The following is a 24,412-nucleotide window of genomic DNA, read 5'->3' on the forward strand; positions in this document are numbered from 1 at the left end:
ATATATCGATATTATCGTTTCGATATATCCTATATTGATATCGATATAAGTTATCCGATATTATCGTGATATCGGAAGAAATATACAAATATCGGGGTTTTGATATCATACTGAATGAAAAGTTGTAATTATTTATTATTTTGGATTTATTAGTTTTACGAAAGCAAAACTCAAACAACTTGCTTTGTTCAGTTGTTAAATGCAACGCCAGCAAAGAAATTAACTTTGGAGATTAAGTAAAAAGTAACCAGACGATGCTTGGTTCAGTTAAGCATATATAATATAGTTGCTTTTTAAAATGAAAGTGTTGTTCTTAAAACCCAGTTTAGATTCTTATAGATTTATATTGAAATTTAAAATTGTAATTTTTATTCTTATTATGGTAATTGTTTTTTAATAATTGTGCTTCAAATGATTCTTAGTTAGAAAATGATAAATAGGATTATTTAAGGAATTTCTTTTTTTATCTTTAAATATGGTATTTTTTTAATGTATTAAGTTGTACTTGTATTAAAAACATTTTTTTGGAAATGAACTCGTAAGTTGTATCTTTGATTATACTAGTTACACACACTCATACAATCAAAGGTTGTATACACCAATTTAATCATTCCCCTTTCCTTATTTATCGATATCGGTCGATATTAAGGATATCGATATTTGGATTCGATAATATCGGTGTATCGATATCCAAGCTTGATATTGATATCGATAACAAATATCGGAACTAGCCTCATATTGCAACAACCCTATTTACAAGAATGTTCTTGAGGAAGTCTTTTTAAGAATACTGTACTTTTAATTTAATTGTCCCATAATAGTGGCGTATATATATCATTATTTTGGAGGGGGTTGACACACTGGGTGGTTTAGGAGGTATGAAATACCCTCCAAAATTAGGGGCTCGGAAATCTTTCCCTGGGAAATTCGTTGGGCTTTATGATCTCATAGTGTTCTAGCTTAAAATAAACTTCTGGGTGCAATTTAAACGTTTTTATTACAAAATTTCAGGGGGGGGGGTGCTTGAGCCCCCCTTACATATGCGCATGCCCATAACACTCTTTTTCTTCAATTTACATGAAACTTCATTTCTACATAGACACAACTGAGTTTGATGATGGTGCATGTCTATCCATGGCCATATTGCATATTGTGGGCTGAGCATCATCAAAGCTTATTGCCACAAAGATTTGTTTCTCTGTGCTATCACTTAGTAGGCTGGCAAAATTGCTCTGTCTGCCGGGGGGGGGGGGGGGGGGAGGATATCTTGAAAATAAAATGAGCTATAGACTTGAATTTTAGCTGCAAATTCAGTGAATTCTGTTACATGACATATGGTTTGTTTTACTTCTACTTTGATCAATTAAGAATAGAAAAAAATTAAGTTTTATTAAAATTAAGTGAAAATTGATGTATATAATAAATATTTTATTAAGGGCTGGAATTCCAACCAGAATTTGCTGTGTATGCAGTGTTTCATCTAATTTGCAGTTTTACTAATTTCATATTATTTGATTTAATAATATTACTTAATAATAAACTACAACCCTATTGAAAAACATTTATTTGTCACATGTGTTTTGGCATTCCACCATCTTCAGTGTACATTAACCTCTAACACACCTAGTTGATTATTATACTAATTAAAGATAACCATATAATGTGGAGATAACGACATAATTGATTTAATAAATTATCAAGCCATGTAACTTTCAAGACCTCTTATGTATACAAATTAAAATATTATTCTTTATAAATTTCACCATAGTACATCTTTTAAAATTAAAAGAAGATACAGTTAAAGGATTTTTCAATTTTACCAGACAAAGTTATGAGGGTACATTTTTATTACATTATTTTGATCACAGAACAACATCACTGTTGTATTATTTTGTGTAACAGCTGTAAATGAATTTGGTTTATTTTAACCTAATTCACTCAATAATAATATTTTCCTTTTGCACAGTAAATGAAGATGATAAATCCTGAACAGGACCCAGAATTGATGAGCGTGTTTACAATCGATGACGATGATGATGATGCTGAAGATAGTGATGAGGAATATTGTAAGTATTGCAGTTAAGATTTTCACAGCATTGTTTTCGAATTCATTTGGAAGCTTTATTCGACTATTTTCACAATATTTCATTGAATTTATAAGTTTCTTTTTTGTTATAAATATAAAAATAAGTTAACTTTCTGTTTCATATTACAACATTTTTATAACAATCTTACAATGAAATAACTAAGCCCATGAACTGAAAAACTTAGATGTAGGATATAATGATGAGTTAAACTTTGATAGACTTCTGATATAAAACAAACTGTAAACTCAATTTTGATATCCATATGAAAAAAGAAAACATCCCAATAAAATAAAATATTGTGAAAGCAGTCAAATAAAGCTGCCAACAAATTCTTTTTATTCGCTCATGGCAAGAATTTAAGGTAACCGGATTGACTAAAATTAAAAGACACTTCACAGATCTTATTGTTTTAATTCTTATAACAAAGGGGTTTTCCAGTGGATTCTAATCTGGTATTCATCTGCCAGGAGATAAAGATAAAATACAAGAAGAGCACTGAAGAATGTTAATAAGCTTTTTAGTTATCCAGAGTTACCAGAATCCATGCTCAACCTAGGTCCTTCTCCAATAATTCTTGTTTGGTTTGGCATATTCTCACACATGGCTTCCTCATGAGTAGAGATGATCCTCCGGTCTGCGACACTGTCATCACAGTTGAACATGTGCTTATTGACTGCCCTTGCTACTCGGTACATAGGCGCAACTCGAATCTGCCGGCTTCGTGGAACGATATTCTCCGCGACGACGAGACGGCAACTCAAAGACTTCTATGTTTTCTGAATACAACGTTGCTGATTAACAAAATATAGTATTGTGTTAAGTTTATCTATTCCGATTATCGATTGTTGTTAATATTTATTAATTTTATTATTTAATTTTTATTTATCATTATCATGACAGCTGCCAAATTAGGCCCTTTACAGCTACATTGGTGGCAGTAAAATTTGTTAAGTTTTTACAGTTTATTTAATTAATGTTATGTACCTTGTCCTTATTTATGTTCTATTTATATTTTTAGCCTCTATATGGGTTAAGACATCTCTACAGTCTTTCCCTTGTTACATATATTGTTATCTAGTTCTAAGGTTATTTTAAATTATTTACTAACCTACTTGCCTTGATTCCTATTTATATTTTTTCTTATAGAATGTAATCTATGTTTGCCTAATTGACACCACCAAATACGAGCAGGTGCCAATTTTCTCTTCAGGGCGATGATAACCGTAGCGTTTTTCGCCCCTAATAATAATTTTAAAAAATGGTTTGGCATACTTAGTAAGACTTGGTTGAATGAAGATACCTAGTGGGTCCAGAACTCCAATGGGAGGGTGGTTTGCCACAATTGGTAGGGTAGCGACAATTTGCTTGTAATTTTTGTTGTTTTCTTAGGACAAGAAGCTGAGAAATTGCTCTTTGTCTTAAAAGAACCTTTGCGCTCTCCCGGAGTGACAGGATATTATGGATGGATAAGGTTGGAGTAGAGGCTGCCTTTTATCAAGATCCTTGAGGAAGGATTTTGGCATAATCTCAGTCTTGTTTCCACGGAAGAAGGGAAGCTCTGAACCAGCCTCTCCAGCCAAAGCAGGCAGGAGTGGCACACCCTTATGTCTAGGCTAGCAACTGCCTTTGTCACTTAGGGAGCCCTACCAACTCTAAAGTCATCCAATGTAGATCTATCAGTCTATCCTTGCACCCCAATACAAGATACATAAGCCTGTGTAAAGTATCAGACTAGAATCATAGAATCAAGAAGAAGAATTGGGTCTTTACACTACGAGTTGGATGCCATGTAGATGTTTCAAATCAATACCATATAAATTTTAGATACCAATTTTGAACCTTGGGGCTTATCTAACCACAAAATACTCTATAGTAAACCATCCATATTTTGAAATATCTGCAGGAAGGAATAAGATTCACTCCACGATTTAAAGCAAGGGAGAATCAAAACGCTATAAGTTTTCTTAAAAAGATGGGCAAGTTTGTTGAAAGCCTTATAAAAGTCTAAAATTCTGAACAATCAAGCTTTTTCATACAGGGTGTAAAAAAAGTCCTGCACTGGCTTGGTAACTCCCGAACAATTACAGGTAAAGCAATAAAACTTGGTACATCATTACTGTAACTACAGTATAACTCTACTTTTTGAAGTAACTACCATTTTTTTGTCATGTCAAGGGGATGGCCCGCAAGGAGTTAGAAGGAAATCTTAGATGAGAGCGTAGGTCGAGTAGTACATAAAATTAAAGCTCTTTATTAGTAGAGTACAATGCATAAACTTTTTTTGCCAAACTCCTTGAGAATGAACCCTTTGAGGTTGGATTTGCGGCATTGTACTCTAATAATAAGGAGCTTTAATTTGATTTACTACTAGACCTATGCTCATCTAAGATTTCCTTCTGACTCCTTGAGGGCCATTCCCTGACATGAGAAAAATATGATATTTACTTCAAAAAGTAGATTTATATGTGCAGTAATGATGTACAAAGTTTTATTGCTTTACCTGTAATCGTTTGGAAATTATCAAGCCTGTGCGGGACTTTTTTTACACCCTGTATAGCCATAAGATGAAATAATGGATCATTATAGATATAACTGCATATTACTTTTTTTAAACCTGTATTTGGGTTACATAAGTCGTAAAAGTGAACAACGTAAAAGTGATATAGGTTCAAAACTTGAAAAGAAATTTAAAACTATAATGAAATTGTTTTTATTATTGTTGTTAGACTACTACTTTTTAAAAGAAATGAAATGTAAGATTTAATAAGTAAATAGTTCAATTGACTTGTAACAATTGAACGTTTTAGTTAAGAGTACATAACCTCAGCCAGTAAGAAACTAGGTACCTTGACTAATGCTACTATCAGTGTATTAATGACAAGATACTAGTGCCAGTAGCCTAGCGAGGGATAACCTTGACATCATGTCCATAAATGTGAGATAACCAGTAGTCAAATTCAGTAATCCCTTTAATTCTACAAACTGAATGAGTCTTTAAGCTTTGATAGCAAACTAATGTGAGCAATTTTGATAATGATACATATACAAATTGTATTGATTTCACTCTATTTACAATATTGTGTTGCGCATAAATATCTACATGATAGTACTTTCTTAATTGGAATATATAAACTATCCATTGTTCAAATGGATTAACTATCCTGTCTTCTGATTGCAGATCCAATAAGCCCGACGGGTAAGACACTAAGGGAGGTGGAGGACCCTTATGATAAGACAGTGAGAATTCAGCAGGCTAATCGAGAACTGTTCTCGCAGCCAGGCAATCGCAAGAAGCAACCCAACAAGGTCACCTTCGATCCTGTACCCAAAATGATAATCCTCAATGACACCGGAGATGTAACAGGAATGGTCGAGCTAACGGGCATCCTTCCACAAAGTAAGTCCTATCATTCGTCTTCTAAAATATTGGGAGTAAATTAATTTTTTAATATTTTTGATAGCAATTGTGAATTTTGAAGCTCGGATTTTAAATATTTGTTACAAAATGACTGGATAAAGATAAATACCGCACAAGTTGATTCTTGTTTAAGTTAGGAATCAATAAGCATTAATGTCCAGTATGAATAGCACAGAATACTTTATATTTGCCATGGGCTGTAAGACCAATTGAGACCCCTCTGTTTAACTCATTTGGCATTTATTCTGTCCCACAATTATGTCCAAACATGTTTAAATAAATATACATTGTTGGACTGTCTCTCCGATCATCCTACAGCAACGATTATGGCCATTCATCCAGACTGCATTATTAGAATAGAAGAATAGAATAGAATATTCTTTATTGCACATATTCTTGGAGAACAGGGCAAAAGTCATGTTTATGTTACAATTGGTGTATGAGTTATTGTTTGTCAAAAATTGTGTGTTCTACATTGAACAAATTCTTGGATTGTGTAAATTGGTCGCTCCAGTAGCCAGTTTCTCAAGGAGGCTTTGAAGTTCTTTTCTGGCAGTCTTCTTAGGGATTCAGGTAGAATGTTGAAGAACATTGCTCCTCGATAAGAAGGTTTCCTCTCAAATAAGCTGAGATGATGTTGATTTAGGAGAAAGTTGCTCCTGTGTCTGGTTTTATAGGAGTGTCTGTCTCCAGTCCTTGCTTGCCCTGATTTGATTGTATAGAGGATTGTCTCTTGGATGTAGAGTCCTACTACAGTCAGAATTCTCAGTTCTTTGAAGGCTGTTCGGCATGTGTCAAGTGGTCCTAGTCCTTTTAGAGCTCTAATTGTCCTTTTTTGTAGAACCAGCACCCTTTGGAGATTTGAGATTGTCGTGCCTCCCCAGGCTATCAGGCCGTATCTCAAGTGAGATTCAAACAACGAGTAGTATGCTGTCATAGCTACATCAGTGTTGCTGATTTGTGCAATTCTCCTTATTGCGTAAAGACTGCTATTTAGTTTTTGACAGCTGGTTGATGTGTGGTTCCCAAGATAAATTTCGGTCCAAGGTGAGTCCTAAATATTTTCCGAATTCTATTGTAGTTACTTCTGGGAGACCATGATAGTTATTTTGAGTAGCTGTAAAAATTAGTTGTTGGGTTTTTGATTCATTTAAAACCAAATCATTTAGGTTGCAATATTGTTTAGCCATATTGAAAGCTACAAAGGAGTCAATGTCTAGTTGATCTTTGTTTTTGTTTGCTACAATAAGGGCTGTATCATCGGCGTACATTACCATTTCACAATAGTTTTGAAGGTATTCTGGAAAGTCGCTAGTCAGAAGGATATACAAGACGGGTCCAAGAACAGAGCCTTGCGGCACTCCTCTGCTTACTGGTAGTGGTTCAGATTTTACTTTTTTGACTGTGTTGTGTGTAGTGTAAGTAATTTCCACAATCTGTGTCCTATTGCTGAGGTAGCTCTTGAACCAGTCTATTTCTTTGTCAATGATTCCCAGAGTTTGCAGTTTTTTTGTAATGAGCTTGTGGTCTAGACAATCGAAGGCCTTGGTAAAGTCCAAAAGTATACTTGTGGCTATATATCCTGCTTCCAATTTATTGCTGTGATTCCAAATATTTTAGACATTCCAGCAGTACAAAAGCCTTATCTTGAGTCCCAAAGACCTGCTACGACACATCTGAACTGAACCAAGAATCATTTTGTAATATTTTGGTGTGTTACAAAGATATGAACTACGCCTCCCTGTAAAGGCGATAAAATATCTACAGCTAGATTTACCCTTAGGCTCATCTTACATCTACATCATCACCAATGTACCACCAGAACTAGAGCCTTACTGATTAACTCAATGGGTGTGGTTTTAATCTTCTTTACCACCGCTAATGTCAAGTAAATTTTAGTGAGTAATGCACCACCATTTTCCTCTTGAAATGAGAGAACAGTACACTGGGAACAGTTGGTAAGCCTGCACCTGGTTGCACGCTGAAATACAATATTATAGTAATAATTTATAATTGAGACGATTGAATTTAGAAACATGGTACTTTAAGTCACCAGTGGTAAACTTAAAGTAGTAGCTTAGAGAAGCATACAAAATGTAATACTAAAGTAATTGCTGAATGCTAAATATGATTTAGTTACTAATACAATTACTACAAGAGCCAATACAGTGAAAAATTACAATTTGGTTGCTTAATTGCTATTTGGAGAAACTACATATTGATTTAGTTTTTTAATGCCAAAGTTATTGCAATTTAATTCATATATATACAGGGTAAGGCAGAACACCCGCCCGTGATGTATAGCGGCTAAACCGAGAAACCTACCTTCTTTGATTTAATGAAAACCTTCATATTTTGACCGACAAGAATTTGGGAAAATAATTTTTAACACTCAAAAATACCCCAAAATGGCACTTGGGGAGGGGAGGTAATGGTAATTTTTGAGATTTAAAAATGTAAATATTAGGTCAAGCCGTGCCTCATTTTAAAGGTCTATTCACTGAACGTTTCTTGAAAATGTAAACAAAAATGTCAAAGTCATACAGTTTCATAGTGTTATTTTCACAGTTATTTTGTTAAGAATTTTAGCATATCCAAATTGGTATCCAAGGTTACCAAGGAAGTACTCTTTCAAAAAAATTCTTACAGTTGTCACTTTTCAGCACTATTTTTAAATAGTTATGATTTAGGATATTTCAAACTCGTATAACGTAAAATATTCAAATAGCAAGGAATGACTTTCATTACACCTATCAATAGCTCTCTTACAAATTAAATTCTTTTGTATTTAAAGTTAAATTTTATCTTGGATGGTGAAGAAATTGTGTCAAGAATACTAATTTGGATGATGTTGTTTGTAAAGAATGCTTACTGTCACCGGAACCCCAAAAAAACAATATAGTTTTGGTACTTATAGTAGACACACCCGATCTATCCTTGCACCAGCCACTATGTCTAAACAGCTGTTTCAGCATGTACAAATCAGTGCAAGTTACATGACTTTTCCTGGAAAATAAAAAGCCGATATGTATGTAGAGGATGCACCTAAAATCCCTTTCTTACAAATCTTGGAACCACTTTCTCCAGTATTAAGTAGAAAGGAGAACACAACAACCAAAATCCTTTAGGGCTATACCAGATTTCCGCACTTTAGTATAAAGCCAAGCCAACTTCCAGGATAAAGATGCACAAGTGAGGTGATCTATTTTTCACTGTTAGCAAACCAATCTGACCCTGTCTTCTCCACGTTGATTTACTCGTATAAGGACCAATCGCCCACTCAGTCCTTCTGAGTCACTACTACTACTATGTGCATTACATTCCATTGTGAATTATTGGCATGTCGCTGTGTGACTTCTCCACAGCTCCATTGGTTTTTGTTATTTTTATCTTAAGACAAGAAGCTTTGAAATTGCAATAGTTCTAAAATGATCACCGCACTGCTTCCGGAGTGACAGAATATTTTGGATGGGTAAGGTTGAGGGTAGGGGCCGTTTCCTTTTTAGATCCATGAGGAAGGATTTTGGGCATTAATCTCAGTCATGTCTCTGTGGAAGGGGAATCCAGCTCTGTCTACACAAGTAATTATCCTATTTTTATTAATTTTTGTTCACTCAATATTATTATTTGTTTTTGTCTACTTTCTCTACAATTTTACTAAATATCAGAATTTCTAAGTCATAGCCATAAGTTAATCTGCTTCAGATAACTTCCTTCAATTAAAAATTTATAAAATTAATCTACACACTGCTCAAGCTAAAATTCAAACCCTAACAATTTCAACTCGAGTCTATGCACAGGCCATTAAGGCCCACGTAGGCTCTTTCTCCCATATTATTCAGAAATTGTGTAGCAAATTTAATGTTGTTTTTACTAGGTATGTGTGTGTATACATATATATATATATATATATATATATATATATATATATATATATATATTTTAATTAATCTATTTCATTACATGGATTTATTTCTTTTGATATAAGACTTTTTTATATTATTTTAGTGATAATTATTTTGAAGTGTATTATTAGAATACTTTTGTATATTCTGCATTAATTAGATATCCAAATGCTACAGTTGTTATCCTTTTCAATATTAAGATTTACATCTGTCTATTTTTGTGTGGAAATAAACGTGATTTGATTTGTACCAGCCTCTCCAGTCAAATGTAGGCAGAGGTAGCATGGCCTTATCGGGGGAGGGAGGGGGAGAGAGAGAATTCCATAACGAGAATAACAAAATATAGCGTGATGCTCCAAAAACACCAACGTAAATAAAACACTCGGTTCCTACTTGTGTCTTGTAAAGGAAAATAATACTCATAGATTGAGCAGTGGTCGAGCTCCTGCTCCTCCCTCCCCTTATGCGCAAGAAATCTTCGCATAGGTCGTTTTCAAAGCGGCTCATCTATAGTACTTGTACCTTCTTGTATTTCCTCTATGGTCGAAAATTTTATTTAAAATTGGAATTTTATACAAAATTTGTCAATTGCAAAAATGAGATCTGAAACACTGTAGCGATTTCCAGCAGAGACGGACCAAGAGGAGCGTGAACGGCAGCAAAGACTGAAAAATTCGTACCGCCGTCGGCAGACCCCGATGTTTTTGGCGTCTCGCCACACCTCGCAGCCCTCCACCTCCTCCACGACCACCCTACCCATCGCACCTCGCCTCACCGTCAAACCCAGGAGAGCCACCTCACCAGTCTGAAACACTCAACATTGATCTCGAGTCTGTAAAGCACGGAGAACACAGGTCTCAATTGGCTCAAGTAAATTAACAACACAATTTCATATTTTAAGACAGTCATTTATTTCGAACAGTTACAAACTTCTCACAGAAGAGATGTATGTACATAGATAGATATAACGTGGCGAAAGCAAAAGACGATTACAACTGTGGAAAAATAAAATTTACTATAGAATACTTAGTACGTTTGAGCTTTTTTCACAACAATGTAGGTTTTCAGTTCTATGTAGTTACCTGGGTTACACACTTATAATTTTTATTATACAAAATATTTTTGGACAAGAGTCCAAAGTTAATGTTACAATGTGAAATTTTTAAATGAAGCGTTGAATAACCTTGAATAACTGAATATACAATAATCTTAGTCACAATATTATATTATCACAAAATATACTCTGTCTCAAGAGCTCAAATGCTTCACTGACCAGACTATTCCAAAATGCTGTAAATGCTTACGATATTATCCAAGTACTAATTTTCTAAAATCATGTAACGATTAATTTGGTATATTAAAACCCTAATTCAATGTAAATGTTGTAGGGTATATCATTAATATACAAGTAATACATCATATTCCTTTATAATTGCGTCTTCAATAATCCTCTTATCCTGACATTCTTAACCCTTTGAGTCCCTCGAAATCCTACCATTTTATCCATATTGTGCAACGCAAAGAAATAATAAAATATTTTACTGCACCACTTTCAAATCGTCTAATCACAAATAAGTGAAAAAGCGTAATTGAAAACCATGTGTCGTAAAAAAGGTAAATTAACCTATTACAATTTTTCTGTTGGTATACTGTGTGCTGATGATGCATTTACAATTTTTTTCGGTTTCATTGCGCTTTCAAATAACAAGTAACTGTTAGTATAAAACACAACCAAGAGGCATAGATGATATTTATAGGCAAAATTTACTTTATATTTAAAAATTAAAAAACTAATTAAGTTGTATATTTTACGATGGTAAAATCTGTTTTACTCATACGTTTTCCACTCTGAAAAAGAATTTCTAATACTGTAAAGAGAAAAAAATTTTGGAGATTATAAAATTCAAAAAGATTTTAACAAAACAAAAATGTGTAGCATGCAATTTGTATAATTGTATTACTTGTATATACAAATATACACTTTGAATTTTAGGGTACATATTGTATGACACTTAAAGGGTTAAAAATTCTGTTTTATGAATAATTAATTTCAAAATTTAATAAAATTATTAGTTTATATAACTTATACTAATGATATCTTAAATAATACTAATAAATAAATTGTTAACTACTTAAGAGTATACTTAACCTAAAATTAGCTGCCGAAATATTAACTAATAGTAAATTATAAAGGCAGTGTAAGATGATTAGTCATCACAGTTTGCTCACGGGATGGAGATTTATCGTTTTGCAATTTTACAAAAATTGTGAAAATGTAAAAAACGTAATAATTTTGTTTCGTTATGTGAACTACATTCTAAAAATCTTTAAAATGTTTATTTTACATAAATGAATTTCTAGTTGCTTTGAAAATAATAATGTTATGATAAAATAATTCTTCAAAGAAATATTTACAGAATATTGTAGTTTTACACTGTCATTATTATTTACCTTTTGTAGCATTAAAGGTTTATCTGAGAACAGGAAACCATATTTTATTTCTATAAATTATAATATAGATATTTCACAGAAAATTATTCTAAAACTAAGAAACAACTTGATTCGGAATCTTTGATTTTCTCACTGACTACTTAAGTCACAATAATGAATCAGTCCACTTATTAAGTATGCTGAATGCCTAATCCTAGAATAATAAACAATATTTACATAAATGTTTAACAAATAGTATATAATGTTTTATGTACAACAACCGGGTACAGTTCAAGGACACAAATAAGCTATCATGTAACGTCAAGAGCACTTTAAAAGACACTAACAGAAAGTTATAAAAAAAGGTGTATGTATAGAAAATTCATACTTCAACAAAAAGAGGTACAAAAATAAAATGCGAAAAGTTCCCTGAACCGAAATACAAAACTGAAGCTTCTAAGAATTCCAAAACCCTGTAAAGAGAAATAGCCCCACTAAGGAAGATATAACATTGGTTAATAAATAGGCTGTTTATACATTAGCACCTTAATTCAGCCAAATATTTTTTGTAATTTTCACAAACGAGTGACAAGAAACGGTCACTACACGGACATGTACAAAATGGACATAACAGGAGCTGTTATATTCGTAAAAATACTAATAAACATGCAGTAAATGTTGTAAAGGACACTTGAGTGAAAATAATAAATAACTGGCTTTAAACATACACATCGCTAACTTGTTTTTATAAGCAAAATATTTTATCTAGAGGGAAATTGTCATAAAAATAAAATCAGTAAGGAAGCTGTATGTTTCCTTGATAAAACTAACAATAACACTACGAACGTCTTGTACAGTAATCACAAATAACAAGACGGAGCTTAGGAGTAAGATTCTACTCGAAGGCCTCAATCAGGAGGGAAACTGAATCAACTTTCAGGAATCCAACACCACAACATTTAGGGATGAACCTTAAAATAAAAAATTAAGTAAAAAAATCACTGATGAATTATACATTATAAAATGTAACGTTTTCTTTACATTTTATAAACCGTTTTCTTTGCCTCAGTCTTTGAGGGCACAAATTAAAGTAAGGGAGGCGCAAAGGTCCTTTTTAGGACTAAGCGCGGGGACAAACTGTCCTCTTCCCTCAGGAAAAAAAAAAAGAAAAAAGTTTTCTTTGTTTAAAATATTGCATCATAATAAAACAAATGTAATAAAATAATTATATTTCTTAGTATTTCTTAAAATGGCATATTAAAAAACATATACAAAATTCAAAATTTTATAAACAACAATTATTAAGAAATTTGTTATCAAACAAACTATTTAAATTTCGGCTCCTTATTTCCTTCAACTGCCAATTGAATGTTATTCTCATACGAATTTATAGTTTTCATACATTTATTAAATCTGTTAGTGATTAATGATAATCTTTTTCACCCTGAGTGGGCCAACATGTTGTGGTGGGAAGGCGAGAGCTCGCGTACAATTTTAATAATAATTACAGTCAGATGTCACTTGGGTGTGATGACTAGTAGTCATGGTTGTCGTCGATGCGATGTTTCTCCAGGTTGCCCGACAGTGTGGGGTCGGGCCGCCGCCGCTTGAAGAAGCCCAACTTCCAGAGTAGCAGGATCAGCAAAATCAACAGCAGGAGACCGACGACTATAGCCACTATGTAGATCCACCACGGCACAGGCTCGGCTGCCTGCTGCTCCAACAGGTCCACTTTGCACAACGTCTCCACCTGCACACAATCTCACTTTGCACTTTGCACAACAAACTGATTATATAACATTTGATATCATTTCACAAGTTGACAACTTGCATCATAGTTTCACTGTAAGATGTCAGAAAAACGAGATGAAAAAGTGTGAAATGCCATATGCTGTCTTATTAACCCATTATCCTAATTAGACAAGAGCGTTTTGCCACATGTACGAGGCATGTCCAGAAATGCTCTCACGGCCGGAAGGATTTTTTTCTTGACATGTTGGCTACACTGCCGTGTAGTCAGATTCCTCCCCTCCCCAACGACACCAGTTCAAGATCAGTACATTAAGAACTATCAATGGGATAATACGTTTAGTGAAAAATGTCAATGAATTTCCCGTCAAGTGCGAAATACACGGTTCGATCTGTTATCTTGTTTGGAAGGGAAAAACTCCGATTGAGGATTATAATGAGGTAGGAACTGCTTAATTCCAAACGATGAAGTGGAAAAATTGATCTGTATGGAGTTTATAGCGTTTCAAAAACTCTTGTCCCAAATCCACTCAATTCAACTTGTGTTGGTCTGTCAACTGTTTTGGGAGCCACCTCACGAACATTTTTCGATATTTGAGGGTCTCTGTGATGGTTTTGTGTAGCAGAGATCTGGAGATTTGCGGAAATATTGTATCTGTGATTCTTACGGAGTGCATTAACAAATCTTTTCAAGTAGTTGTCACAATTAAATATCTCCTTTCCGCTCCTCTGATCATCGTGTACAAACATATGACTGTTTTTGAACTCACGATACCACTTGAACACACTTGTATGATTTATAGCTTTAACACCATATGCAGTTTTTATGTCATTATAAACTTTAACTGGAGTTTTTCCCTTCCAAACAAGATAACAGATAACGCCTGTACCTCACAATTGGCGGGAGATTGGATTGACATTTTTCACAAAGCATATTGTTACATCAACAGTTCTCAATGTACTGAACTCGAAACAGTCTTGTTACCAAGGAGAGGAATCTGTCTGGCCTTGAGAGCCTCAGTACACTTATTTTCTGGATACGACTCCTACTTCACCATTTTCCCACAACATTACTCAGTCTTAATATTGTTTCTATGTTCTGTGTAAGACTACTGTACCATTTTTATATTTTGGACGTTCTTTTGAGAGTGAAAGATAAATTTTCTCATGAATTGTAGTACAATATTGAAAAAATGTAAAAATAATGATTGATTTGAAACAGAAGCTGCATTTCATTTAGAAATTAACTTCTAATTAACCCAAAATTAACAATATGACATCTTTTAAAGAAACTCTTTGGATGTATTAAAAAAACAGTTTTTGTCAAATTGCTGCCACTTTTAAATCAACATTATTCATATATTTAACCCTAGAACTGGCAATGGTGTCACTCTGTACAGGCGGCTCTATTTTAACAGCCTCGCAGACGTTTCTTATAATGTATCACATTTCATAACTGTTAGTCCAAATATAAACTATTATATGTCAATGTATTCACAACTATATGGAGAGCATTATAATAACAATATCTTATTGTTTCCATGGAAACATATTTTTATTTTTTTTTACAAAATGTAAGAAAAATGTTTTTTGGAAATTTTTTTGTAAATATTCCGTTGTGTAACTGCTTAGCAATAAACTTTACATCAAAACCGTAAATGTATAACTTATTTAAAATTTTGTCCTGATTCCAAAAATATATAATTATTGTAACTTTTAACTCAAAACGTATGTGTTACAGGGCTTTGTATGAAAAAGCACCCATATTTACTTATTTTCAAAAATGCGTACATTTCTTAATAAATATTATTGTTCGTGGGTAAACATAATCTCTTGACTGCATTTATACTTATATAAGTATGACAGTTAAAACAAAAATAAAATAAAATAATAAATTTTAATCTTACCTTATTTACATATGTACAATATATACAAAGTTTCATTTTTCACTTAGCGCCCTGCGAGCTCTCTAAGATCATTTGATCGGTCTCTAAAGTTTTCACCCATACTGAACAACTAAAACTATAACCTAAGAAAGCTAAAAAAAAAAACAATAATAACAACACCAAATACTATTGGATTCGTAACCTCAAACACAAAACCCGGCACTAGTTTAGTTTCACAACAATGTGGTTGACCCGTACTACGTTCACGTCAGCTGTCCAAAAAAAAAAACGATGTTTTACGGTAAACAAAGAAGACAATAATCGAACTAAGAACAGTAAATCGGTACTATAGTTATTGCTCTTCCAGAATATATAAAATAAAAATAATTTATATGACCTTAATTGCCTACAATTTCAATAACTGTACATGTCTACTTTGGCGACGAAAATTCGTTTCATACCAGCTCTAGGGTTAAACCATTGTAACAAAGAAAAATTAATTTTTAGTAAAAACTTATTTGTAATTAACATAAAACTAACCTAAATTAATATTAACACTGTCAAGTTTTACGTAATTTTTCAATAAGGAAACATATCAGAATGCTGTAAATTCACAACTTTCATTAAAATCTAAAAAGCAAAATTAAGGTAAAGAAATTTCAAACCAAATTCTTTTATGGTCTAAGCTAACTGGATTTACTGTGTACTTCAAAGGCAGCATAAACTAGTACCAGTCTTACAGTAGTACAGTCTGGGTTAAATGGCTTTCTAAGGCTTGTGAGAGGCCACCAGTTGTAATGCAACATAAGGGGACGTAATAGACAAACCTGAGCGACATCGTCACTGGTGTCCTGGTGGATGATGAGGGATGGAGGGATGTGCAGCTTGGCTCGGGAAGATATGGAGACATGGTCCACCTTGGGGTAGTCCGCCACCAGCGTGGAGTTCCACAGCCTGCAACCCCACATCAACACACACAGTGTAACAACTGTCTGCTTGTTACAATAAAAAAATATCATAAAAATTGATAAATCTCTGTAACTTTTTCAAAGTGCACCATAATGAATTATCATGTAACACATTAATGAACCATTAACAAAGCTTATCACTCGAGTGGGTGGAAAAATGTAATTTCCGTCTGTCATGAAGCTTCAAAACTGAGTTTGATAATTATTGTGCATGTCACTCCATAGGATTTAACTGAATTACTCAATATTTTTACATTGATCTTATGGGTAACCATATAGGCAACGAGAAAATCTATATATATATATAAAAGAAAGTCGTGTTAGTTACACTTTTTATAACTCAAGAACGGCTGAACCGATTTGGCTGAAAATTGGTAGGGAGGTAGCTAAAAACTGGGAGAAGGACATAGGATACTTTTTATCCCGTTCCTGATTCAGGATTCCGCCCCACTGGTCTCTAAATGTTACGGAAATACCCGTAAGAAATGCATTGCAGCAAACATATGTTATTAAGTGAAAGAGCCTGTTCAAATTTAATCAGCTGTTCTTTGTAAACATATATGCGACAAACAAATATGTTTATATAGTTTAATTACGATTTTAAATTTCTTTACATTTATAGTTTGAAAGCATAAAGTAAGCTTAAGAGAATCAGCAAATTTTGTTTCAATAAAATAAAAACCATACGCAATTTCGTTTAACATCTGGAGCTCATAATCATTAGACTGTAATAATATGTACCTAATATATGCCTATTTTCGTTTCAAAATTACATTGAGCGCCATCATTTATTACATCGTATTTGTGCAAATGAATTCGACTTTTGACTCCTGTCCACGCTGGGCTAATATAGTTCAATTGTATACAAAAATCATAGAATATTAGAGAAAAATTCCAGTTATTTCACAAGTGCATATTGAGAGATGTTTTAAAATTTAAATCTTAAATAGTTCATGAGCTTGGGGTATCTTTCAGTGACTATTTATCTCAGAAGGGTAATAAGGACGTTCAAAAGAAATATGCCTCCTATGTCCCAATTTTTCTGCAGGAAATCGCGTGCGAAGCCGTGGGTAACTGGGTATCTGGTTGTAATTGGTATTTTATTGAAAATCAAGAGTTTTCGTTATAAAATACTACGAATGTATTGACGAACTAGCTGTTACCCGCGGCTAATTGCGCATAATTGCTTTTAATAAGTAATATAAGGACTTTTCTAAAGATTGTGTGCGAAGCCGCGGGTAACAGCTAGTACCAGAATAAATCAATTTAAACAAGCTGAGTATAAGCATACGAGATTTTACTCTGTGACAAGATTTGTCTTCAGCACATTTTTTTTGTTGCAGTATCCTCCCTACTTCGTTGGGAACTTTTTTTTATTCAAGCACTGCTATGAGACCTAATTCTACGAACAAAACGTGAATGAATCACGTGGCAAGATATCATGACAAAGATTTCATCTGTAGACTTTAATTTTATGAACTTCATTTCTACAGACAAGAATGAGTTCTAAAGATGGTGCGTGTCCAACCATGGAATTTGGCTGAGCATCATTGAAGCCTACATTTAGTAGGATGACAATTTCTCTTTTGTCTGCCAAGGAGATGTAGGAAATATATTTTTTTCTGTACGAATGTCTGCCTGGCTATCTGTCCGCAAAACGCCTTGAGAATGAAATGAATACGTCTTATGAATGAAATACGTCTTGTATTTTTGTTGCTAAAGGCTTGAAATGTTCAAACAACTTCAGCGAAGTTTGTTACATGATATGTGGTGTGGTCTAGTCCTACCTTCATTAAAAATCACTGTAAAACAATGAACAAGTTAAACTACGTTTTAACTACATTTCAACTACGTTAAAACATTTTTAACATTAATTTGCTTTTTTTTCCTATTCGAACCTATGTAAAATAATAATAATACGCAATTAATGCCGTTTTCAGCTGACTTAAATGACTTAAACATCAGGGCACTTTTAATAGAATTTGGTAATTTGTTGACAAATTGGACTAAGGCCTGTGAAGGCAAACGTTCATATGCTACCATCCTGTGTCTTCCAGTGCGGTAGTTCTCCCTGCCTCTAGTCTCACAAAAGTGTAAGTTACTACCCATTATGATATTATATTTTGACTCAAAATAGAGACATGTCTCTAAATTTTAGAGGCAGGGTAGTGTCAACAATTTCAGATTTTTTAATGCTGGTATACATAACTCTGCTGCAATTTTTTAATTATTGGAACTGTGATTATAAGTTTTTTCTTCTCCAAGTGAATTTTTCACATATAATAGAAATAGGATAACATTTATATTTAAAAAATAAAAACTGTCCAATCACCTAAACATCCAAAATATTCTTTGTTTAACGTTTGTTATTGATGATGGACAGTTTGAAAAAGAGTTATATGACTTTGGACATTTGCGTTATATGTTACAATATGTGTTATATATGTACAAAAATATTACATTTTGTAGGATACAACAATGGGAAATTTCCAAAATCTTACTGTTCTTTCAGACCAAAAAATATTTTAACCAATGATTTTGGACTTCACGTGTTGAGATTTGAAAACATAATTTTTAATGTAAATCACATTTCCATTGTAACATTACAGACAAAAAACCCACGTGTAGAAAGGGCCACTAAAACAAGTTGTCTAGGTTTTTGAGGCGATTCCACAGAAAGTGGAAATTTCACACTACCTTGCTCGGATGGAGATGGTGGCCTCCTGGTTCTTCTGCAAGTTATAGACGACACATCGGAACTTAAAACACTTGGCGGTGCCCAGCAAGCAGTTCTGTAACCAACGTACGAGATACAGTCAACCAACAATATTTTTATGAATCGTGAATATTAAGGATAAAGGGTTATAGTTTTATTATTTTAAAGTTTACTGTTTCTAAGCAGATGACATCATAAATGCTCACTAACAATTCAAAACATGTTGATTTGTAATATGCAAACAATTTGTAATTATTGAATAGTGTCAAAAGTTTGTCACAAGCACATGTAAAGTCTTGTATATATGTATATTGTAAATAAATTAGCATATTTTAACAATTTCATTCTACTCAAATATTTATACAAACCCAGAATAAAATAAACTCAACATAGAATCAATAAAAATTATACATATTTTCACACCAAACTTTAAAAGGTAAAAAAATTATCTCATTGTGCCTGTTAAAAATCCTTAGATTTTTACTAAATAATCCATAATGCTTTATTACATTTGGAAGGTACTTAAAAAATCAGGCTTTTAGTTGTTCTCCTTATTTGGCTATTAGCAGATTTTGGAACTGGACTATCTCCATAGCTGACAGCTCCTTTTCAGCCGCCAATTATTGACACAAAATAGGTACTTCAATTTATCTCCTTTATTCACATGAGAGAGTAACTACTGAAATGGTATGTGGATCGTTAAGAAAAGGTTGTTATTGTCGGAAATTGTGTTCGTGTATCCCTAGGCAATGTTCCAAGTAATTGTAGCTTGTTTGGAACTGGTCTGCAGATTTCAGAATTGACAACAACTTAGTTTATTCTATGAGGTAAAAGAAATCAAGGTATTCACCGGATGGCTCTAGAATACACTGCCTTGTTTTAGCAAACTGGTTATCCATCCGATTATGATACAGTAAAACCTCCTTAATCCGGCATTCTATAGTCCGGAATTGTCTATAAGCCATCATCAACAGCAATCGACAAAAATTATACAATTGCCTTCACAATGAACATTGTAAAGTGAGCAACTCGACAGCTACCGCCAACATTTAAGAGCCACAAAGCATTACGCTCTGATCAGTAAATTTCATACTGTATTCAAATTTATTTCATCATGTACTATATTTTAAAAATGCATTTCTATAATTTAATGCATAAATTTTGCATTATTTCTCCTATATTTATATGTTCATTTATATTGTTTAAATAGCCCATGTTTAAATAATAAATACATACAGTAAAAGTTTTTGGAGCAAATTGTGTTATTTTTCATATGACTCCTGTATTTTTATAAATAACCTCCATAGTCCGGATTTTTCTTTAATCCGGCAAGCGTTGAGTCCCAAACGTTCCGGATTAAAGAGGTTCTAATGTAATGTGCTAAAATGCTGAGAAAATAATAACTACAATTTACTAGTTTATTAACGTCACACAATGTCTGAACTGCCTTACCATGTTGACAACTCTGTGAATACGGCCGTCCTTGTCTTTGTAGGTCTCGGCCGTGACAACCATCTCTGCGTCACGTCGTCGTCGCGTGCGCTGCCCCTCACCGTTCCCCTCCTGTGAGACATTGTACGGGGGCACCGGTGTGCTGCCATCTAGTGGCACTTCCAGTAGCCCCGGTCGGTCCACCAGCCCCAGGGGGTTCACCTGGTTCGGGGCCATGAAGCACTCTCCTCCACTCAATGCTAGTGACATCACACACAATTAAAAAATAGTTTAACCCTTTTAGGTCTCATTACAAATCGTACCAACATGCAGCCCTAGTTTGTATTTATTTTCTGCTATGTTACAACTTTTTTACATTATACAAACCAAAGTGTTTTAAACTTTTTTCTGTAATACTTCTTTTTAAAAGGAAAGTTAATAATTCCACGAAAGCCTATGCATTCTTTAAATTTTGTTATGTTTATACGTAATAATTTGTAAAATGCATTTTCATATTTTTTTGGACTACATTACGCGGCAGGGGGAGGGGGAGACCTTTATCTAGTTCTATCCAGCTGTTTGTCTACCTTGCGCTTACTACAGAGCCAAAACCAAATATATCCGCTGTCTGTCCTGATGATAGCTTTGAAACCTTAGAAAAAAATGCTCTTATAATTAATAGTTTACATAATGTTTCATTTTTATTATATTGTGCCATGAATTTGAATTTAGATCAAATTAACAGTATAGTAAATAGACACTTTTAGATTTTTATCAATAAATATGCTAACTTTAACTAAAATGCCATTTCCTATTTTTTTGAATTTACCTCTTATAGCATATTTATAATAAAACGTAGCTTTTAACTTTGAAAAGGGTTAAAACAAAATACTGACTTGGTAAAAATACCACTTGAGGAGCAAACACTGCTTTTCAGTCTCCTTTTATTCCCTTTTTTCACAAGAAACGTCTTCTATCTGTACATTTCTAATAGGGCTGGATTGTGGCCTTAAATTATCACCCATTTTCAAACTGTAACTCGCATGTCACAAGTGTTACAACACAACGAGAACGATGACAACATCTGATGCAATAAACAGCTGTCATCGGACAGTGGTTACTGAATTTCTACCAGTCACCACATGATCTAGCCAAATAAGATAAGTTGATTAGAGACAGTGCATGGCAGAAATCTTATAATCGGCTATTTAAAATAATATACAGTATATCGTATTTCAAATATAAAAACTACCTCTAATGACATCATTGTAAACAGCTGCCTACCTATCGCGATCATGACCAGGAGAGTTAAAATATGTATTTCTAAATACCATATGTACAACAAATACTGTACACAAGTCAACTGCCTACCTTCAATGTATGGTTTCTCCTCCATGTAGAGCAGCCACTTGCCCAGAGGCTTGGTGTTGGCCACTTGGAATGGCCACTCTATGTGTATCTCCAGGTTAGACACTCGCCAAGGCCCCTGGTTATACACCTGGTAGGTGTGTTGCACTCTGGAGCCGATCTCGTCCTTGTACACCATCGCAGACTCGCCTCGCACCGGACCTCCATACAGCACCTGCTCCGGCTTGGCTACCCTATAAACACAGTTAGTCTACTTGTAAACAATCGTAAACCTTTATCTCAACGGAACTCGGCATAATTCTTTGCTCCGGCTTTAATGAACAAAATTGTAAGTAAAAAACTTCTAAAGTAAATAATATATACGTGTTAGAAAATTGCTCACTTCAGTCAGAAACATTAATTCACCATCACATGCTCGTGAGCAAAATATTCACACATAACTTAATAATCGTTCAGTGCCTACCTAAAGACCTCTGCAGACTAGATTAACCCAAAATCAGGTAGGAGATGAGGATAACTTGGATACATTATTCACCAAACAAAGAAAAAAAATCAGTCTTTGTGGCATTTTGCTGTAGGAGCCCATAATGATTAACATGTTAAAATATTAAAAAAATTAAAATCAAGATTTAAAATGATTACTGATTACTGATTACAAATCAACTCATGTCATAACTACATAAATACATTATACAATGAACAATTAGACCAAAATTTCACTCCAATTTTAAACTTACCCTCAGAAAAGTGAAACCTTCCATCTCAGTGGTAGATAGTACATTGGGAAACTTCCTGCCTGTACTATAGCACCTCACTTTTATATTATAGCATTTTAACCCTCTCCCGCTCGCATTGTTTCCAGGCGCTCACGGTGCTTCTAACCTCAATTAATTCGCTCTGCCGGTCGCGCTCGGTCAAAATACGCGGCGCCTCAACTTACACACGTTCTGTCATTGTAATTAACTATAATTATATATATTAATTATTTTACTATATATTGGTTCAATGAAGTTGATTGTGCGAGACCAGTGAGGGGGCACACGGACAGCTGGGCGCTGGTGGCACGGGGTTGTTTGTTGCGCAGTTACTTGGTGAAGGTCATTGTCTGGCTCGCCGTCACTGCCCCTGCCACTGTGATCACTCCGAACTACATCCTCAATGCCACCAACCACTTCACAAAGCTCTGGTACATCACTACACTCACTTGAATCGTCGCAATCTCTACTAATAACGAGATCGATTTCTCTGTCACGAAGTGTACGACTACAACCCGCCATTGTTTCCGCACAACTAATATAAATAGCAAAATAATGGAATAAATCTACTGTAAAAATAAAGTAAATGGTCTCCTGATAGCAAACAACCCGTAGTAGTACAAACTATTGCTACTCGAGAGCAGCACTTATCGGCTCTAGTGGGTAAAGCAGTGCGTGCCGATCTGTGCCGTTTAAGCTGCAGTGGCTATGTGGTGGCCGTGCCGATTCATACCTGCGAGCGGGAGAGGGTTAACTGTGTTAAACTTATGAGTTTTGTTCTATTTCAAGTTTAGGGAGAAACTACTGATAAAATTAATCTAATACAGATAGTGCTATATTTTAATCCTATACTCGAAGGCAGTATTTATAATTTGTCCTTGGAGTTTGTATGTCCAGCTGTACTGACCAAGATATAACATTACCATGGCTTGTAAGGCCAGCACCACTGGCCACTAAACATAGCAGTTATTTTTTAATATTCTCTTTGTTTTATAATGAATGGTGAGTGCAGAAACCTATTGAGCAGCTTTATTTTTAAGTAAAGCGGAAAATTTTAAATTAGTCTATAATTCTTCTCTAAACATTGACTGTAAAAATAAGACAAATGACGTGTAGTGGGCCTATAAACTGAAGTGATAGAAACCTAGAAAATGTTACTAGAAGACATATACTAACTATTCTTGACTACACATAGGTATGTAATTTTTAAAAGTTTTATTCCGTAAAAATGTAGACAGAAAAATGTTAAATAGTTCATGTCTAAGTATAACATAAAAGTCTACTTTATAACATTTTTATTTACATATCTTTGTATTAGATTCATTAAAAATTCATTGTTGATTATTTTTAATTTCCTCTTTAAAAATCTTAAATTATCATGTAAATAATGCGGAGGAAAGTGAAAAATAATTCGCATCTGGGGAGGCAAACAACAAATATGACCACCGAACTGTCAATGAAAGTAGCACGGCCATCTGTACTGGCCATACGAGTTTTGAGGACAAACTACGGCAAAACTAACGCGAGCTGTCTGTAACCTTGGTGTGGCGCATGATACTGGCCTTTCGAGCTCAAAGGGTTAATACACCATTGTAGGTAAAATAATCTCGAAAGATAATTGACATTCTCTAACAAAACGTACATTCTCTATGCAGAGTACTAAGTGGTGTGATTACAACCAACTAAATTCTATTAATCA

At 34.0% G+C, this 24,412-nt stretch overlaps 2 protein-coding genes across 6 annotated transcripts in view; one reads left to right on the top strand and one right to left on the bottom strand.

Annotated features, from left to right (window-relative positions):
• Positions 1-1,257: 1,257 nt before the first annotated feature.
• LOC124366377 lies at positions 1,258-12,585 on the top strand. Of its 3 annotated transcripts, none has more exons than XM_046822886.1 (4): positions 1,258-1,337; positions 1,967-2,066; positions 5,266-5,484; positions 10,038-12,585. In XM_046822886.1, the coding sequence occupies exons 2-4, from the start codon at positions 1,970-1,972 to the stop codon at positions 10,217-10,219; spliced, it is 498 nt and encodes a 165-aa protein (XP_046678842.1). In that variant the 5' UTR covers positions 1,258-1,337; positions 1,967-1,969; the 3' UTR covers positions 10,220-12,585. The 3 variants fall into 3 exon arrangements, with proteins under 3 accessions (XP_046678842.1, XP_046678841.1, XP_046678843.1); XM_046822885.1 differs by lacking the exon at positions 1,258-1,337 and adding an exon at positions 1,657-1,837; XM_046822887.1 differs by lacking the exon at positions 1,258-1,337 and having other exon boundaries at positions 1,895-2,066; positions 10,041-12,585.
• Positions 12,586-13,050: 465 nt separating this feature from the next.
• The window catches only part of LOC124366379 (integrin alpha-PS1), a 75,428-nt gene continuing 64,066 nt past the window's right edge, over positions 13,051-24,412 (bottom strand). For all 3 annotated transcript variants that reach the window (XM_046822888.1, XM_046822889.1, XM_046822890.1), the window contains 5 exons: positions 21,962-22,191; positions 20,612-20,850; positions 19,141-19,235; positions 16,303-16,429; positions 13,051-13,590 (listed from right to left, as the gene is read on the bottom strand). In XM_046822888.1, coding sequence (XP_046678844.1) covers positions 13,375-13,590; positions 16,303-16,429; positions 19,141-19,235; positions 20,612-20,850; positions 21,962-22,191 — 907 coding nt within the window. In that variant the 3' untranslated portion in view covers positions 13,051-13,374. The remainder of the gene's footprint in view (positions 13,591-16,302; positions 16,430-19,140; positions 19,236-20,611; positions 20,851-21,961; positions 22,192-24,412) is intronic.

The sequence above is a fragment of the Homalodisca vitripennis genome, chromosome 7 (assembly GCF_021130785.1).
Source record: "Homalodisca vitripennis isolate AUS2020 chromosome 7, UT_GWSS_2.1, whole genome shotgun sequence".
NCBI lineage: Eukaryota > Metazoa > Arthropoda > Insecta > Hemiptera > Cicadellidae > Homalodisca > Homalodisca vitripennis.

What these genes read in the sequence shown, in the direction of transcription:
- LOC124366377 (XM_046822886.1), top strand. Translation starts at nt 1,970, where the DNA reads ATGAAGATGATAAATCCTGAACAGGACCCAGAATTGATGAGCGTGTTT. An exon ending in AGATAGTGATGAGGAATATT is followed by an intron (nt 2,067 to 5,265) that starts GTAAGTATTGCA and finishes TTCTGATTGCAG; the next exon opens with ATCCAATAAGCCCGACGGGT. An exon ending in AACGGGCATCCTTCCACAAA is followed by an intron (nt 5,485 to 10,037) that starts GTAAGTCCTATC and finishes AGCGATTTCCAG; the next exon opens with CAGAGACGGACCAAGAGGAG.